Source organism: Bombus vosnesenskii, unplaced genomic scaffold, assembly GCF_011952255.1.
Source record: "Bombus vosnesenskii isolate JDL3184/JDL3185 unplaced genomic scaffold, Bvos_JDL3184-5_v1.1 scf7180000013293, whole genome shotgun sequence".
NCBI lineage: Eukaryota > Metazoa > Arthropoda > Insecta > Hymenoptera > Apidae > Bombus > Bombus vosnesenskii.
This window is the reverse complement of record NW_022882944.1, coordinates 3,602,517-3,622,735: the sequence shown is the minus strand read 5'-3', so window position 1 is coordinate 3,622,735 and position 20,219 is coordinate 3,602,517. Positions and strand designations below refer to the sequence as shown.

Here is a 20,219-nt window from a genome sequence, read left to right as displayed (position 1 = left end):
ACCTAATCTTCCATGCAGCACATGGGATTAATAACCCAAGATCGAATGCATAGTTTTAGCAATCTCCATTTCCATTTACTGAAACTGAAAAAATGCGATCTTGGTCGAAAAATCCAAAAGAATTCTCTTCGGAAAAGCTAATCTTCTAACTTATAAGCTGAAAACGCAACATCCAATGCGTAGTAACAGTAATCCTCATCAGCCAGAAGAAATATGCTTTAGTGAAACTGAAAATAATGCTATCTTGGTCCGGAAAGCCACAAAAATGTTCTCCTAAAAGGCTAATCTTCCATAGAACGCCTAAGATGCAAACCGAAAACCTAAAGTCTAACGCACGGTAACGTTAATGCTCGTCAACAAAAGGAAATATCCTTTGCTAAAACTGAAGAAGATGCAATCTTGGTCCAACAAGAGCTATGTGTCTGTTCTTCAGAAAAGCTGATTTTCCATAATGCAGCGATATGAGATATTTTTATTGTGGAAGAAATAATCCGCATCTGGCGAAATCAAGCGTCGCGCGCGGTCTACACGCAATTTTTCGCCAAACGGTCCAGAGAACGAGTAGTATTTCACGGGCCGTGGAAGAAATATAAGATATTTACCACTGATCCACGTGCCGTTGAAGCTCTTCGGAGATAACGAGCCCGCCAGCCATTCTTCAAGAGAAATACCAGGTGCGGCTGGCGTACTCGAGCCGGAGGAATCCGGGCTTCCGGTTAGAAGAATCGTCGCCGCGACGACTAAGCCGAGCACGACCACGCCGACCAAGCAAGCGGCCAGCAATCGTCGCCAATTCCGCTGCTTGTTCTTCGTCATCAGGTCCTGGAACAATTACCAACACTGGTGTTATACCTGGTCCACTTCGCTCGCAAAGAAGTGCACGTGTTCTTTACTCTGCGTTTTGTCTTGGCTGGGAAAGTTAGGAAGCCGACAGATGTTAAAGACAGCAAAATGTTAAGGAGAGCAAGTGGTGTTGCGAGGTTTACGACGAGGATTAAAGATGCTTCATCGTTTACGGTTCTGTGGTTTGTTAGTTTGTGGATCGAAGAATTCGTCGTAATAATCGTCTAATTATTTGACACGTTATACCGATGTCGGAGACAGGTAGAGCGTAGACCTTTCCTCGTACATGGCAGAAGAAAGGTTAATTGTTAATTAGATGTCATCGATACGGACGATTACAATTAAATTTGCGGGTTTTTACGCAAAGTTATATTTTTCTAGGTAGGAAATCGTTTTGATTTAAATATTACAGAGTATTGTAGAAAATTTGTTTGTATTGTAGAACATTTCTTTGAACGTATGCACGCATTCTGTGCAATTTGGCATTTTCAAATTTCCTGCAAACGTACGAAAGTCCGCAGTCTAATTATAATTAACATGGCCTGACAAAAGTAAATCGCTATATGTAGTTTACTATGAAAAATTTGCAAAAGTGCGAGGAAAGGGGGAATATATTTGATCGATCGATTGAATCAACTGATGATACTTCTCGCTATAGTAACGACAAAATTCTTCGATCAGAATGGGAAATTATTGGTTGGATGATCAATCGCAGTCAAATAGAGATAAAGATACAACTATGGAAGATTAACAGGGTAAATGGCGACCGATCGAACGCTTTCGTAATATATTTCTAAACGTTGAGTTTCTTATTTCTAAGAAAGCATGAAATCGTTTCGCTACTTATCGCTGATACAAACGTGTCACCTTTTTTCTTCTATCCTGACCTGGGAAAAAAATCCATTTGAACTGGTAACAATTCTTCGTATTCTTTCGTGTTTACCTTTGGAATCTTTTCAGCGCGACGTTTAACTTCCCTAATGAGAAATTCATTCGTGCATTTCCTCGACCATGGAAAGCATTTCAGGGCAAGATGAAAGCTACGTTAAGCCACGTTCACACGAGGCAAATTTACACGATTACAATCACGTTTTTATTCTTTGCATCGTATATGAATACTATCGACTTTTAAAGAGCCACAATAATAAACGTATTATTACGTAGACAATTAGAATTAATTCAGACGAAAATAAACAGCTATATATAATTTTATTTCTTTTCTAAGACGAATGAGAAGAATTGCAAGCGAAATCCATTCGCAGGCCGAAATTAAACAAATAGTAACAATTGTTCGTAATCTCGTCATTACCCGAAAACAGTGCCAATTTTTGAAAATCCACCGAGACGATTTTTCTGTATAAATAAAAAATAGTAAAATCGTTTCCTCTGTTATTTTACTCGCAACGAGGAAAACTCGCAGAACAGACAGAGGTGAAGAACCTCTAACGCGAAAAGCAAAACGAACAACCGGTCAACTTCTTCCCCGACCGAGCCACATCCGCAAGCAAAAGCGGAAACTCCGCGAAGCGACCAACGTTTCGATTTCTACGACGGTTGCACCGACCCCACTGCCATTCCATTCGCGACAGGATCGATCGACACTCGTGCGGTGAACCGCGATCGTTCCATTCCATTCATCCGTTTGATTCTGTGTGAGGATGGCCTAAGGGTTGCGGCACGCGCGATCAACTTTGAATGCAACGGGTAATTCTAAGAACGGACGAGAGGATTCGCCTGGAATAATCATCGTTTGAGCCGTAACGTGCAATTTTTATATGACAAATCGAGAACGCACGCGGTTGTCTTTTTAATGCAATTCTTTCTTGGCTGTGTAATAATAAATGCTTTTAATACAGCGGAGAAATTGGCAGCAGGAGAAGGAAAGGGAAGAAAAGAAAAACAGTAAAGGAGGCTGAGAACGAAGGCTTACAGATGGATCACAGTCTTAATTATTCGATTATTTAATCGTCTGATCGTAGTAGCTTCGGGTACGTACTAATTAATTGGAAACTATGGGATCCGTTTCGAACAATGGCAAAGACGCGTGCCACGAGGATACGTTAGAATATTACGTAGCAAAAAGAGCAGATTTAATATACATTCGTGTTTGATATATTTAAGTTCAAATTGACTCGAGGCTGAGCACCATGCTGAGTTTACTTTTAGTTTTAATTCCAACTTAGCGAGATTATAAGCATAGGAAGATAAGTTTCGTGTTACTTACGTTAGCATGTGAGATAAGATATTTGCGAATGGGGATGTAATCACGGAGGCGTACATCACAAATAAATAACAATATATCTTTTCGCCAGTCTAATACCATATCTTACGTTTTTAATGCGATACGGTGCGAAACACAAGATAGGCAGCGAAAGGAAGCAACTGCTTCTATAAATACAAAAACATACACAATATACTGTACAATACAATACGCCCATGCAATATACAATAAATATTCGTGAATGCGTGAAATCAATCCTTTGAATAGTTCATTTAAACAAACGAATGTCTATTTGCATAGTACATTGTTGTCGGATTAAAATAGAAAATAACGATCCTTTCGAAACTTTGATAAATTCGTTCGCACGTAGCAAGCCATTAAACTAATTCAATTTTAAATTGGTCGCTAAAGAGATTGTAATTCAAATAAAATCGCCTAAATGGAATTTTATCTGCACGAAGGATAATTATATTCCTATCTTGTCTGTAATATAGAGGAATTTCTGATCCTCGTTTGTACATAGATTTATTCGAATAATCGTCCGGATGACTGGTTGTTCGCAAGTAAACCACCGTGAGAGGGTGGCACCTTTCACCTGAGTATTCCTAACGCTACCACGATAAATCTAGATATCCGAGAGTTTCGTGAGAGAAATAGTAGAAACGGTTGAACAGAAGTGGATAAGTGACAGAGGGATTCTTTGCGTTTAGAATTCCCCATCGCGAGTATTTCCGCTAGCCTACGTGTGCCTATGTGATACGCTTAATTCTTCGAACCTTGGAGGCGCAATTTCAACGTTCGCGTACTTATACGTATACTTTAACGAGTTGTTAAGAGTTCAGTGAATGAAGTTTGTTCTTTGGCAAAGACTGGTCTTAAGTTTTGTAGGGGATTGTTCTTTTCAGAAATTTTTCAGAAACAGACGTCGAAGAAAGGCTGGTGTTATTAAGCGTCGACAAAACTGGTCTTAAATCTGCAGATTTTCAAAATATTTACATACGTACCGGGTTTTCCACATTTCTGAATAATTCATTCGGCAGAGACGGATAAGCATAGTAGGTCAACTTGATTCTCGAAGAAACTCTACTCGACGAAACAGGACTCCAGCGTTATTTATACGTATTATACTCGTACATATACTTTAACGAGTTACTAAGTGACTAAAGAATAAAGTTTTCATAGAACTGATCTTAAGCTTTGTACGGAATCCTTTTTAAAAAATTTGTCGTCTCTTTCGCAGACATCGAAGTACGAACGCTTGTGCTATTGGAAATTGATAAGACTGGCCTTACATCGATGAACTGGAATTGATAAATCTCATCTTCGGAATATTCGTACACTGAACTTTCCATATTTCTGAATGATTTGCTTAGAGCTAGATAAGTGACAAATGGGATACCTTGCTCTTAGAATTTTCCCATCGCGAATATTCCAACTCGTCTTACAGTAGGTCATTTAGTTCTCGGCATTCTTGCACTTGTCGTGATCAATAAAAAAATTTATCCGCCACGATAAATCACACGGATTATCCCCTCGTGGGGATTATAGTATTTTTTAAGCGGTCGAAGGATCGTTGGAGAATTTACGGGTAGCGAAGGAAAATGAAATCGTGCTGCGAAGCTCGTGTAATAAAGAGTATAATAAAACGGTGGGATCTTCAGAAATCTCACAGCCACGTACAGCTTCATCCAAAAGTCGTTACCTGATAATTTACATCTGTTTCTTCCGTATAAGTATCGTTATTTATTTTAGAAATAAAGACGCATATTTTTATCGGACGTTACGATTACTATTTTCATCGAACTTTCGTTACTGGATGAAAAAAATGCGAAAAACACGTATTTCCTATTTTCGTTCGTAGCTCGCATACACAAATTTCCGCGCGAATGGATTACTCGGTAAAAGAAATTGCTAAGAATTATTATTTGAACAAAATTTGTTAAGGCTTCAGAACGACTTGAATCTACGTTCGATAATATGCAATTTAAAACATGAAAATTGTTTTTAAATTCCCTATTTCCCAGGGTATTCTGAAAGAAAAAAAAAATCAGCACTTCTCGTTCCGCCTTTGAGAATAGCCTTCACCCTTTCACGTACTATTCGCCGACTATTTCATTACGGCTAAATTCCATTAAAATTCCTTGAATCAGAGAAAACCTAATTTTTGTAGAAAAGAACAAAGCAGAAAATTTCCTATTCGACACAATAGAGACGAGGGAAGTTCTTTGTGGCTCAATCTTCCATCCGCCACAATATTCTTCCTGCACATTAATTTGTCAAAGAACCTATAACCCACTCGTACAGAGAGCAACGATATAAAGTGCCACGTTCGTGGAACCTAGCTTTTAGATGAAAAATGTTAGCTCTACGGTTCGGTAAAATGTTTTATTTCGTTCAACCGCTGTATATTATTGAAGTGATTAACTTGGGAAAAACGTAACATGATCTATGAATCTCAGCGACATAGTATGACATGACCCAATTACTTTTTCAACAAATTTCAATTCTACACGTGTATGGGTTTCTAGTATAATATCGAATCTAGTCGCGAATATTCCCGATATAATTCACTTGAAACAAATGTCAAATGACTAGTCGATCAATTTTTCGGAGAATTTCCTACCGTACCGTCCAGCAGTCTCTTCCTATTCGTATTTTATTCTACCTACGTAAAAGACAATCGAAATCGCGTTATATCGTTCTTTGTTCGCACATCCTTTTTATCCATAGATATAATAAAGATATAATTAAGTAATACAACACACATATAATATCAAGATTATTGACATATGTATAATTTTATGTGCTGGACTGAGTTAGCTGCGTAGTAGTGCGCGGCGTCTCGAAAACAAAGGAATGTAAACTGTTCAGTTAACAGTCCGGTGTGGAAGAAGGTGTATCTTCGAAATCATTTATCAAATAAATATGTAACTATTTTAATATAAATTCTAAGCGTAAATTTAACGTTCCTATGCCATTATTTCGGCAATTAAGATCCAAAATTCTCAAGAAAGATATTCCTTAAATTAAAACGATTTAATCGAACCAACGTCTCCAAAGAGACCTCCGTCCGTGCTCAACTTGCAGATATTCGCAAGAAACCAACGAATATGTTAGAAAATACTGAAAATTAACAACATCGAGCGAAGAGAATAACACGCCGATTATAAAAATGTTAGATGATATCGTGTTCCGTGGCACGATTGTCACATTGAAAGACGAAAAACTCCGTTTTAGCGTCAGTGTAGTCTGTTGTCAGAGGAATTGTCATCGAGTACGATCGTTTGTAGCAGCAGGATGGATCACCGCGCATATGGACAGGTATAAAACTTTTACGAGCATAATTGAGGATTCGCAGCCACTCCGGAAGAACGATAAGAAATATATGGTTGAAACGTGAGGTAATATCCAGCTGGTGTTATTACGACGCCCTTTGGATTCTATATTCTTGGAGAAGTAACAGGCTAATGTATGTCTTTAACGGTGCAAGTTAAACGATCCTCAACATCGTACTTATAAGCCTCTTTTATCAAAATTAAATTTCCCTCTCCCCGCGGGCTCATCCATTCTCAAAGAAGCCCATTAGCAGCGCGTATGGATGAAAAAGGCCTTTCATTAAACAGAATCTCGCCGAACAAAATAATTATTTTCTAAAGGCAACTTTATCTCTGTTGCCTTTTTCACTCGTAAAGGGGAACGGTATCGAATGTTCGCGGTTTTTGCAAACTTCGCTCGGATTGTTTTACACTTCGTGTTACACCGGATTTACGTACTTTGACCATCACGCTGCTTTCCGTCGATATCATTTGTCGCAGGATCCTCAAATATTTATAGAAACAGCTTTCTAAAACGACTCGTTTCATCCCGAACCTGTGATCTATCTGTAATATCTCTGACAACCGGTTTTCTGCTTTAATACTCTTAGAGTCTATGATCTTTTTATTGATACTGCGAGATTCTTTTTCGAATCTTTTTGGACGTATCTTTCGAAACGTTTCATTTATTATGCAATTTCGTTGGAATTTCGTGATTTAGTATTCCGACGTGGATATGTAAGTTACCCGAAGCCAATGGTTCTTCGCTATCCTAATTAAACCCTTGCTCTTATCTTCTCGTATAAAATTACAAAATTGTTACAATATTCCTATATACAGCGTGTTCAAATAATACGTTCTGTGCTTCATAGATTTTTACAAAACTGTAACCGCGAAGTCTACGATTCCTCATTGTGTCAAATTTCTCCTAAAAAAAGTGACGTTATTCTTTGTTCCTACCGTAGAAGCATTTTAAAACGATTCATTTTCCTTCGTGTACCTAATTCATAAAGACCGTACTACCGCGTTCTACTTTTCTAAAAAGTCCTGCCGTTTTACGTATTATATTTTCTGTTCCTTTGTATGAAATTCGATCGTAACTTTAACAGGTCTCCATTTACAAAGATATTATGGATGTATACTAAAGATCTTGCGTCTGTGAATCTGAAAGTGGCTATCAAATAAAGAAAGAAAGCGCGAAGTGAATTTCTATGGAAAAATGGCAAAGAAGGACTGGATTCGTTGAGGATAAAACGATCTTGAAAATCACAAGGCGAAAAGAGGTGCGAAAGTAAATCTCATTTATCGAAACTGATGAGACGATATTCTGGAAGAAATTCGACCGGTTAACGATCGATACGAGAACCGGTGGATGCTTTCTGTCGCCACCTTTAAAGTGCTTCTAACCATTTTTTCTGATTTACGCGAGCACCGGTCGTCGAGATTTATCGGGACGTCGCATAAAAGGGTAACGGGATTCGAATACGCAAGAAAAGAGACATAACTTTTTTCCGTACAATTACCTTCTTACGAGATTCTATGAAATATCTATGAAGAAATTTATTGAACCGATCGGCAAGTTTTGTCTACTTTTTGCTGCGATAAAGAAAAGTCGACTTCCTTAACTGAAATGTTTATCAATCGATCTACGAATTAATTACTATTTCATTGCTATATAAATAAATGTATGAATTGATTGCTATTTATCAGTCGTAATCCATAAACGTAAAACTATTATTCGTTCTAAGTATCGTTTAGTATTTGCGGAACATAATTCTCGTTACGCAAATCAATATGAAATTTTCTCTCTTGCCAAGCATTTTGTTAAACGTCTAAACATCTATCGTTACGAAGTTTCTGAAATTATCTTTTCATTAAAAATATACCATTAACCGAATTGTACGCGGTAGTAGCGTTGCCAGAATGTATACCTCGCGATTTTGTCGATTGAAACAAATATTTATCGACATGCAAACATCAAATTGTAAATATTCAAATAAAATACAACGACGAAACTTTCCGATGTATCTAAAATAAACAAGAATATAAATCTATTCACAACAGTCGGCGAAAAATTGTTTCGTTTGGTCTTTCGCGTCAAAATCATCGTCCGCAATTGCTTTTTTTTCATTGCAAATGAAATTAACAATGTTTGTACGGCCAATTCTTCCACGAACTATACGAACAATCGTACAAGCGAATTATTTCTGTCGCCGTTTTAATTAACAAGGGAGCAGGTTTCTGGTAGGACACGTCGTGAAAGATATCACCATGTGTTTCGCAAAAATGGTAACGCGCCTCAATTCAACGCGTGATATAATCCTCGCAGACGTAAACGCGTATCGATTTGCTATTTTTCTTTTCATTCCGACTGCGTTATAACCGTTCCTCTCTAAATATATTTTAAACGCCGCATTGTGCCCCAGCGATTTATAAATCGAGAAATATCCGTTCGAACAATAGTTGTCCATAAAAGATGAGAGAAAAATATCTCGGCTTTAAAGCAATATATATATATATATATATATGTACACATACACACAACATTATATACGTATATATACCTGTGCGGTTGATTAAAGCAAAAGAAGTATGTATATACTCGGTGCAAGGAGCTAGATGGGGGAAAGTAAAGCAGCGGATCTGCGCGATACGCGCACATCATTATGAATGAACCCCGAGTTACTGTAATTACAGAATTTTAATTGGATTCCGGCAACTACGAAAGTTGTAGGTCGAACGGGAGCAGCAAACTCTAGCCGTAAATCAATTTCATTAAAATATTCCCAATTATATAAAAATATTAGCGGGAACGAGCTGCGTTTTAATACGACGGTCTCTTTTAATTCGGACAGTTTTAACTGTTCCCAAGGTTCCTAGAGTTTGCGTTTCGAAACGTATCGCGTGATCGGCCGGAAGTAAATAAAACGCATCGCGTTAGCGAATTTTATTTCCAGGAAAATTGTGCACGAATTATTCTGCAAACCGGTATTGACCAAGCATTTATGAATTTAATCGGCAACCCACTATTGCTATACTATACTACTATCAACTCACGTACCTGAGATTTTAAATAAATACTCCAGAATTCAAGATTTCGAAAGTTATTAGGTTGTCCGAAAAGTGTCTTTCTTTTACAGGCGCGTCTTTTACAACGACGCATCTTTATACAAACATGAAACCTAATTTGTCGAACGTTGTGATCTTTAGTTTGATAGAACGAAATGGATCGGACGTAATTCGACAAAATAATATAAAACGGAAAATTTTGTGCATTCGTTATTTCCTTATAAAACGAAAGAAACTTTTCGGACGACCTAATAAAAATCCTGAAGAAAAATTCACTCGTCTAAGAATGTAACTGAGAAATAAATTACCTGCTTGAAAATTCGGTTATCAGGTGCGTTCAAAATTCAGGTACTCGGGAAATTGCCGGATTCTCGGGTACTCGGAAACTCGGGTATCGAAAACTCAGGTACTCGGGAAATTTAGGTACGAAAATGTGGTTACCAAACAACTCGTGTATCCACAAACATATACACAGAAACTAGAGAACTCGACTTTCTGAGAAACTGAGAATGTCGCGTGGTTTAGACGCAGAAAAGCGTGTTAAAAACGCGGAAATTATTCGCACAATCCTAATAGTGATGTTATTTGATCGTTATTTTAGATGTTATTAGATCGTTAGTTTAATTCAATTAATACTAATCCTCGTATGCGATCAATGTTATTGCTGTATCCGAAATATGATAGGAAGACGGTCCAAATCAAATTACGAAAATCCAAATCCGATATCAATATCAAAGATAATTTTGACGTAGCATTGGTGAAAAACCTATTGAATTTCGTAATTGCTGTCACATTTCGCAAGAGACTGACTCGTCATGTTTCTCACCTGTAGCATTCCACCATTTACCATGTTTGATGTTCACTTTATAACTTTAGAATGTCGCGGCTGATTGGCATCGAATCACCTTTGCAAGATCGCCGTAGCAGCAACAGAATTTAATAATATGCAAAGTCATTCTTAGCGTGTTTTTAATGAACCGAATAATCGTTCATCGCGGATCCAGCCTGATGACTAGAGCGTTCTAATTATTCGTAGTCATCGATAGCGAGTAGAGGTCGTGTTATTATGTGTATTTAATGAGTAATTAATACAGCAGTGTAATACACCAAAAGATATACTCGTGTATAATTATCGTATGTTCAGGATTATGTATTAATTTGTAATAGCATATTTTCCATATTGAAACGCTTACGGCGATGATCGAACGACGAAACCTATTTTACCTGAAAGCAAAATCGACTTCCTCCTTCTTCTTTTTTCCCCTCATTACTTTCCTTTCTTTTTTTACTCGTTGAAACGTGTATTTGCCGGAACGCGCGTCAATTTAGAAACTTCGACAGACTTCCGTTGGAATAAACGATCGATTTATCGTGACTGGACCGTATTCAAAACCAATTACTAATCGAGCACCGTGAACATTTGCACCGGGAACTTCCACAATGCTGCCGGTTGAATGACCTGGTTCGCATCCGTGTGAAAGAGGTATTAATCTCCGAAGGGTGAGCACATTTCTTCGCATCTTCGTTCGCTTGGCTGGCTTTCACTGGGAGATAGGCATAGGCACTTAATTGCATCCTTTCTCTTCGCGATGTTGAATACCGAAGCACCTACTTACCTGTTCTTCGTACGCCAGTTCCACGACGATAGGTGCGTTCCTGTATCAATGCTGTTTGACCTTTTCAACTCAGCGTCTCAATGGTGAAATTGCACGTACCAACTTGCCGTACCTTTGTAACGGTATCCGTAGAAATAGGATTCCGGTGAAATCCGTATCGTAATGATTTTTGCGTCTGTTTACAACCCTTTCACATCCGACGTCGCGTGCAGACAATATCGCACTTTAACGAGTCGTCGAGTATCCGAGTCATAAACGCGTTTGTTTTTCGGTAAAACTGGTCTTCAGTTTCAGCGTACCGTGCTCTTGCTTGTGAAAATGTCGGAGAAATCGTGCTTTTGTGTTATTTTATTATTTTTTTCAGTTGTCGATAAAAAGATGTTTTTCCCGGGGTTCAGCTTCTCCGGAAAGGCGAGATAGTTTAGTTTCTTAGAAAGTCAAGTTCTTTCTACTTGCGAACGGTGTTTCGTTATACAGTTCGATCGTTCTATGCAAAGTTCAAAATTGTGTTTTAAAACGTTGAAGCGTAGGTGAGTGAAATAATAGCACGCTACGTGCAGTCGTCGATTAAAGTGTCATTAAGCCGCGTGAGTTAACTCACGAGACTGGTACGTGTGAGCCACGAATGGGACAGAAATTGCATGCTTCTAATATCAGCGTGGTCTTCCTTTTACATTTTTCTTTTTCTTTCCTGTACAGATAGCATCGAGGAACAATGGAAGAATAGATTGCAACAGTACCGTAGCTCGATGCATCGTCGTCGTTCTAAAGGCAGTGTTCGCATCTCAACCTTGACGACTTTCACATGCAAGTGTTGCCTAATCCGTAAATTCGACCCTGACAAACGGGACCGGTTCCAGATGCAACTATGATATCCCGTTGGTTTTCCAATATCGTTGCATAATCGTGCAATAAAAGTACTCCACTTTGCGATTAAATGTTACTCCAGTTCATTGAATCGCTCTTAATTGAATCGTACTTTTTTATCGATAGGAAATGTCACAAGTTCGAACAGATACGACAGGATAATTGTTAGCACGGTTTTTCGTTACGACAAAGATTTTTTTCAGAGCAGCTACTCTTCCGATTGAAACGAAAATTAGTTAAAATACAAATTGAAGGAGTTGCTGTGTGGTTGTCCAACGTTTACGAACATTGCATGGAATCTTCGAATCATTTTCTATGGTAGAACAATTTCTTAAATTCGAGGAACATACGAAAGGATCGTTAACGACGTGATTTCTCATTTTCACGGTGTCACAGCTTTTTATTTCGAACGTCAAACTCGAAGAAAATTGAAACGTACGTATATCATACATAATGTGTATAATATACAACATGTTCGGAAACGTCAAAGTGCACAGTGGACTTCCTATATGCCATTTTCCTACAGGTCCCATTTTCGAATCTGCTTATGTAAAATAAATTAAATACGGAGAACGCAACATGATCTCTTACGACTATCAAACGGCTTCTACGAAGCGAAACTTTCGTATTGGAAATAACTTTGGATTCATGAATACATATTGAACTTGATCCCACCAGTGCTCGCGAGATATAATACCCGTTTTTCGAAAATGTATCTGGCCAGCCAAAGTACCTATCATAAATATCGGCCTGTAATTAACCGAACTCGATCCACAACATCGTTACATATTTTGGTTTCGATAATTCGCTTTGTACATCGCATTATTCCGTATGATTAGCTGTACAGCTTCTTCGTTCGACTCTAATTTCGGACAATCGGAGCACCGGCAATTTCACGAAAAACCGATATCCCAGCATTTATCGAAACCAACGCAACTCGATATGTAATTGCGTAGATTCGCAAACCAAACCAATTTCAAAACGGAAACGATGCACGAAATGCTGCAACTTTTCGTTCGATAAGCTTCGGTGTTACATGCAAACGAGACACACGAGGGTTCCGCGATGTTTTCTTTTCTCATAGAATCGGAAAATCGAACTGCGAACAGCGTGAAAACCGTTGCCTATCCGGAGACGCGTATCCCGTGGCGTCATTATCAATTGAGTTTGCAACGCGGTCTCGCAGGAATGCGAATGTTTCACGTAACATGTATTTTCCCCCTCGTTCGCGTTTACGACTTGTTTCCATGTAATCGTTTTATCGGATTCGGTGTCAAGGGTATGAAAAGCACTGGCTGATCAAGCAATTATTTATTAACCGGACGTGTACGTACAGTGGCCCGCGAAAGCGTTCCAACACTTGCCATAGAGAGCTTTTACATATCGAGTTCATGTTATCGAGTTCATGTAAGACGGAAACTTCCGGTGTTAATATAATCGGTGATATTTAAGTTGCAAGTTACATATAGCGATATATATATATATATATATATATATATATATCGCTATATGTATATATAGCAAGTAATAAAATACATTATCGATAGGTTTTTTAATTTAGGTTTCTAGCCTCAGGATGATCGCTGCCAAAAAGGTGATTACTGTTGCTCGTAATTACTCTTTCGTCGTTAATTTGCATATTTTGATGAGATTCGCGTATACCGTTACTACAAATCGACCAAAGATGAACACGTGTGTATCATTGCAAATAATGTAAAATGTATTTCGAGCGGAATTCTTCCGTCCAATTTTCACTTCTGACGTTATTAATGGCAAACATATACGGCTAGTAGATATCGATAGCAACGGTAGTTAACGCGAAGCGGTATAATATAAAGTTTTGAACGTTCAAATACTCGTACACGGTTCTGTACATTGCTTTATACACGCGTTTACCAGAGTTTCGAGGTTTCTAATTAAACGAAAGGATCGATCGTTAATCATTGGAGGCATAAACAGTGGACAGATAAGGATCGCGGATATAAAGTTTCGCAGGTATATTAGTCGAAAATGATCCTAACAAGCTAAATGAAATTCCGAATAACGCGGAGAACTTAAGCTGCCGATTATTTCAAAGGATTTTAAATCCTCCGGCGATTTTATCTCTTCGTCCGTTCAACTTTCGAATAACTCGCGCAAATTGGACGAGATTTCACGTGAAATGAAAAATTAAGCTACCTAATTAATCTAAGAGGTTGAAGCCGGTGTTTCACGGAATATACATAGCTCTGTCCTGCGGCTTTTGACGTCACTCGAAGCGCACGACGGTAGTTAGAGAGTAATTTAAGCTCGTGGTAGCTGTTACAGGATAAAATTACGCGATTCTTACACGAAATAAGGAAATGACAACGGATCAATCCGTGAGATAGCACGTTTTCTAGTGTTATTAAAAATTGAACAGCTCGTAACGAAAGTAATCCTTGTCCACGTTGATCTTTCTCCGAAAGTAAACAAAATAATACTTTGGTATCGTCAATAATACTGTCGGTACGGATGAAAATAAAGATACTGTAATCAATAACGAGACTAAAAAGGCCACGTTACGAATTTAACTTCTGACTAATGAAATGTATTGTTGTTTACGAGATTGAAAAATTCAGCGAGGTTCTCGATTTATCGTCAGCTTCTCGATTAACGAGAAATCATAAAATATTAATAAGCAGTAACGAGAAACGAAATAGAAAATTGAAAATACAGAATGTTTGCGCCAGCTGGGAATGAGTAAAGGGTTTTAGTACGACGAATCGATACTCAATAAAGATCGTCGTTCAAAAAAAAAAAAAAAAGAAAAAAAAACGAAAAAAGAAAGATGCAAAAGCAATCCGAATCGTTTGGCGAAACGTATTCGTACTCAAACAAAGTTCGAGCAAGATCAAAGTGATTTTTTACTGTTTACAGCTTCGCATCTCACAACTGCCTTCTCAAATGATTCGTCCAATAATTCCTGCAACGCTATACAACTCTCATCGACATTGCGCGTAACGTCGAATTGCTTTTATTCGTGATTCGTCGTCGGTAAACTTAAAAGACAAAAAGAAAAGAAAAAAGGAATTTTCAACACCAACTTCGCCCGACTAACTTGTCCGTGTAACTTCGACATTCCTAACGGATTAAAAACCTAACTAAAACCAATAACGACTTACAGACACGAACTATACTTATGTGCTTCGAGCAGAAATACGTATATCGTTTACTTGTGATATATCAATATGTAATTTCTCCTGTCTCGTTGCTTATAGCTGTCGGATTCATTTGGCGAAAAAAGTAAGCGACCGCGCGTGCGCCACGACCACGCGATACGAAATTCCCTGGCATACGAAAGCAATCGCGAAATTCTCCACGAAATTATAACGCGTACAACTACCATTCTAATGACGCGATAAAATTCCCAGGAACCTCCCTAGAATTAAACAATCGTCCCGCATTTGCTGATATACACGAGCATCTGGATGAAAATCGTTTTAAATTACGCTCGCTTAATCAGGCCAAATAGCGACCTGATGAAAAATGCCTGACTTTCGAAATCGTTAATCGAGCAACGAGGGAAATGCCTACTTTTCTCTGTAATCGTTCGTAAAAAGTCTGACAAAATCAGAGGAACGCGTGTCTCCGGTTCATCGTACGAGCCGTTCACAGGCTAAGACGCGATATCTCCACTTGTTGAGGATTTTTTAATTTTAACGTCAAAACACTTTGACGCTTGTCTCGCACAATGTCATCAATTTTCTCTGCTTTCTGTTTCGTAGATTTGACCGATTTGCAAATAACTAGCTCGTAAATGCAGAAGAACGCAGACAACCTCGTTCCATTAAGTCGATCGAACAACACGGAATTAGCGTCGTATCGGCGAGAAAAGGTGAATTTGACTGACAGCTAAAGAATAACGCGGCATTTTCGTAGAAAGTAAGAAAAAGTGAACGCTCACGTGTCGGAGGTAACGAACTGGAAACGGCATCTAAGCGGTTCGATGTGTCCCTGGTTAATCCAACTCGATACAGCCCTCTCGTATCACTTAAATAGGATTCACTGAATGGATATCGATGGAGATCGGTTGCTTCGGAAGGAAAAATCTGGCAATCGAACACGCGCGTACGATCGCACGTCCGTACGTCGCGCGACTCCTTCCTTCTCAGTCTTTCTCACGCGAGTGCCAGTTCGACAGAGTTCGGCCGTACTCGGTTTTCTTCGCCGCGGCAAATCGTCGCGCTTAGATCCCGTAGAAAGGAGAAGTTTCACCATGTGCAACGAGCAACTGCGCTGGTTTAGTCTCGTCGATTTACTCGCGTGATTTTACTTGCATTTGCAATAATTTTATACGAAATTGCAGCAGAGAACGAAACGTTGCGTGACAGTTTTGATTGAAAATTTCTGTTTAGAGATACCTAGGGATATTAAAAATTTCAACCCTAAGAATTCATGGTATGAGAACTCAGGTATCTGAGATTTTAAATACGTTGGAATTTAATATTTGACGATTTAGATAGATAACAATAAAATTGCACAAAAATTTAGATACCTTGAGGTGCGATTAAATACAGGAATTTAGGTACCTAAAGAATTCGAGTCCGACATTCCAGGTACTCGGTACTCATTTTCTATCCAACTGTATTTTTCTAGCGTTACAATACATTTGAAGAAATGAGCGAAATATCAAAGAGAAATCTAGAAATTCGAGAGTCGCAGTAGCGTTGGTAAGTCGGATATCTGACAGATTTATAGATGTTCGAGTACTAAAGAACTCAGGTACTTGGTGCGAATTCAGGTACGTAAAGATTCAAAGGTATCGAAGAAGAAGATTTCAAGCCACACAGTGCCTTTTACGCACATTTAACTGAACCACATTTAAATGAGAAGAAAAATCTCGATTTCGATTCAACACCAAAATCAAAATTCGCTGGTCACGTTCGCAAACCAATGTCAACGCGTCTTCGCGTTTCACAGCGCTGCATTGATTCAGGACATATAGTATACAGTTTTTCCTGAAACTCGATATCGCAGGCTCCAACGCGAGTAAAAGTCTGTTTATCAAATCTTTGTTAGTATTTTCTCTACTCCCTGGCTCGGTTTAAGTATCTCGAGTACTTACTGTGCTATCTAGACACACACGGTAATATCGAAGTAAACAAAGCCAATGCCGGGAACGATCTTTCCGTCATTTCGTAAGTGACATGCAGAAATCGTTTATTCTCTCTACTGTTTCGCCGGATATGGTGCTGATATTTACTGAGAATGGGGTTTTAAAATTTTCGCGGAATAAAGGTGATCGGAAATCCATTTTTCAACCAAGTCGCAATTACGAATGGATTTGATTAAAAAAATAAAGAGCATCCAGTGTAGCAGTTTGTAGCTTGAAATATATTACACAGCAATGCGATATGATAACTTTCTGACATAGAAGAATTATAATTACCAGTTGGTTTGAACCATATTTTTTAAATTGCTACAGAGAATGTTTAGTCGTGTGGTTTAAATGACGAGATTCTCGGATTGCCCATATTTAAGGAGTAACAAACACTGCTCAACAAGAATCAACGGGCAAGAACGTGTAATATCTGTAACGAACGAGCAAGCTGATTTTGCAAAATATTATTTGCGATTAGATTTTCATGTACTTTCATTAAACTAAAATCTTGATTCCACTAAAAAATAAAGAGCATCCAGTATAGCAGTTTGTAGTTTGAAATACATTACACAGCACTGCGATATAATAACTTTCTGACATAGAAGAATTATAATTACAAGTTGGTTTGAACCATATTTTTTAAATTGCTACAGAGAATGTTTAGTCGTATGGTTTAAATGACGAGATTCTCGGATTGCCCATATTTAAGGAGTAACAAACACTGCTCAACAAGAATCGACGAGCAAGGACGTGTAATATCTGTAACGAACGAGCAAGCTGATTTTGCAAAATACTATTTGCGATTAGATTTTCATGTACTTTCATTAAACTAAAATCTTGATTCCACTAAAAAATAAAGAGTATCCAGTGTAGCAATTCGTAGTAGAAATACGTTATACAGCACTGCGATATAATAACTTTTTGACATAGAAGAATTATAATTACCAGTTGGTTTGAACCATATTTTTTAAATTGCTACAGAGAATGTTTAGTCGTGTAGTTTAAATGACGAGATTCTCGGATTGCCCATATTTAAGGAGTAACAAACACTGCTCAACAAGAATCAACGGGCAAGGACGTGTAATAGCTGTAACGAACGAGGCAGCTGATTTTGCAAAATATTATTTGCGATTAGATCACGTACTTAATTACAGGCTCGTCATAACATCGAATAATCATTATTACAACTTTTAGATACTGCAAACCGCGCTGCGTATTTGTTAAATTTCTTGGCGCCAAAATCATCGCGCCTGGATATCCCATATGCAACATGCAACTGCTCTGGTCGAATCTTGTCGATTTCGCCCCATGAATTTAGCACGGCGACTCGAAATCGTGCCAGAGCTGGTAGAATGGACGTTACAGACCAGTTCCGGCCCAACGTTTCACGGATCATTGTTCCATTTTCGCAGCGAGTGCGTTTGTCCATGCGGTTGCCATTGTTGCTACATTTCTGCCGATAGAAGGTCCTGTTTTCACGAGGCATCGGCCACGCACGTGACAATGGCGGCGATGCAAACGCCGGTGAAACGCGCAATTAAAATGTATAATGAAACGTTAAATCGCGCGGAAATTGTAGCCACTCCAAATGAGCTGCGACGCGCACACGATAAGTGGAATTTTTATTTCGCGCGTAGATTAAGGAAATGTATGGACCAACGCTATTAGAAAGTGGAAAAACGTAATAAGTAGCCGCGTTGTAATTTTCTGTTCGAGCAGCAACGTTTCCCCAACGGGAATAAAAACAATCTTCAATGAGATATTACGTATATTACGCCGGTACGCAAAAAACGTTTTTCCGAGTAAAACTTCAACTGCGCGTAGTTCCTTCGAAACAGCGTGTATTTAGTTCAAGTAACGTACGCATCGTACAATGCACGTTCTCAACGATTAACTTGTTTCGTTCGTTGCAGGTTGATATGAATTGTCGCTTCTAGAATTCTTGGGACAGAGTTGTTGTGTAATCTCCATTTTTTAGAGTTTCTGTCAAACTGATTCTGATCAATATGGAACGAAAGCTTGTCCTGGATGGGACGGATATCTCTAAGCTTCCACACGCGATACATTTACGTTTGCAGAAACTTTCGTAACGCTCTTTAAACGGAGAAACGAAACTCGTGTAAGATAATAATCTTACGAGCATTCTCATCGCCAATGACCAAGGTTTCTTCTTCTTCGATGACGAGGTTTCTTCTTCTTCTTAATATTGAACACGCGTGACGTATAGGAAATTTCTGATAATCGATGCAACATCTAATACAAACATTATCGACAAGCTAGAAATACGAATTAACATCGAAACAGATTAAAAACGTACGACACCGAGCGTACGAATATTTTCATCAATCATTCTGTGTATGACTTCAATTTTATCATCTTTATCGCGTCGCAGCTTGTCTGTTTGAGAGTAAAATGCGCGACGTAATTAATATTCTCGAGCAGTCAAGACACTGCTGTTTACTCTTTCCCGGCAAAGTTCTCCGTTTCGAGAGCATGAATTCAAACACAAGATAACGAAATTACTTTATCGGATGTCCCGCCGGCAAATAGACTTTGCATTGTTTAGCGCTCGGCAAAACTACTCGGCCTGAAAAAACCCAGTTCTCGTGAATCAACACGAAGCAATTTTTCCTTTCTGTTTGATATGTCGCGCGGAGTTTCGAGCCAGTGAGGGCACAAGTATTCGCGGTGCACGCGCGGTCAAGTATTTTTCGCCAGACGTTTTATCACCGTGGCACCGCTTTTCGTGAAAATTACGGACGCGGGTAACGGCGAACGTAACCAGCAGAAGAAAAAAAGAGGAGAAGAGGAGGAAGAAGGGGGCGAAAAGAAAGAGAAAAAAAAAGAAAACACACATAGAGACCTTTCAGCAACTTACAGAAATATTTCAATAGGGTAAAAAGCTACGTGATTGCCACTTTTCAGCCACGTTTCGCGGCAATGAATGTTTCAAACGAATCTGGCTCTACGATTTCGGCGAACGTTATACAGCGAGTATTTGCAACTAAACTGTTACCGCTTGTACCGCTTTTAACAAACGCGTTTAAAAGCTCCTTCAATGACAACAGTTTTACCCACGATAAATCCGACAACTATTAACAACCGCTTGCATATCGTTACACAAGCGCTCTGTACAAACACGTACGCGCGCAGTGTAATACATGTTA

The 20,219-nt window shown here is 38.7% G+C and overlaps 1 protein-coding gene across 1 annotated transcript in view; it reads right to left on the bottom strand.

Moving 5' to 3' along the window:
- Nucleotides 1–20,219, bottom strand: part of LOC117232884 (venom dipeptidyl peptidase 4-like) — a 303,571-nt gene that overhangs the window by 264,703 nt on the left and 18,649 nt on the right. Inside the window, 1 exon segment of the mRNA XM_033492619.1 lies at nucleotides 603–822. Within this exon segment, the coding sequence (XP_033348510.1) occupies nucleotides 603–822 (220 nt within the window).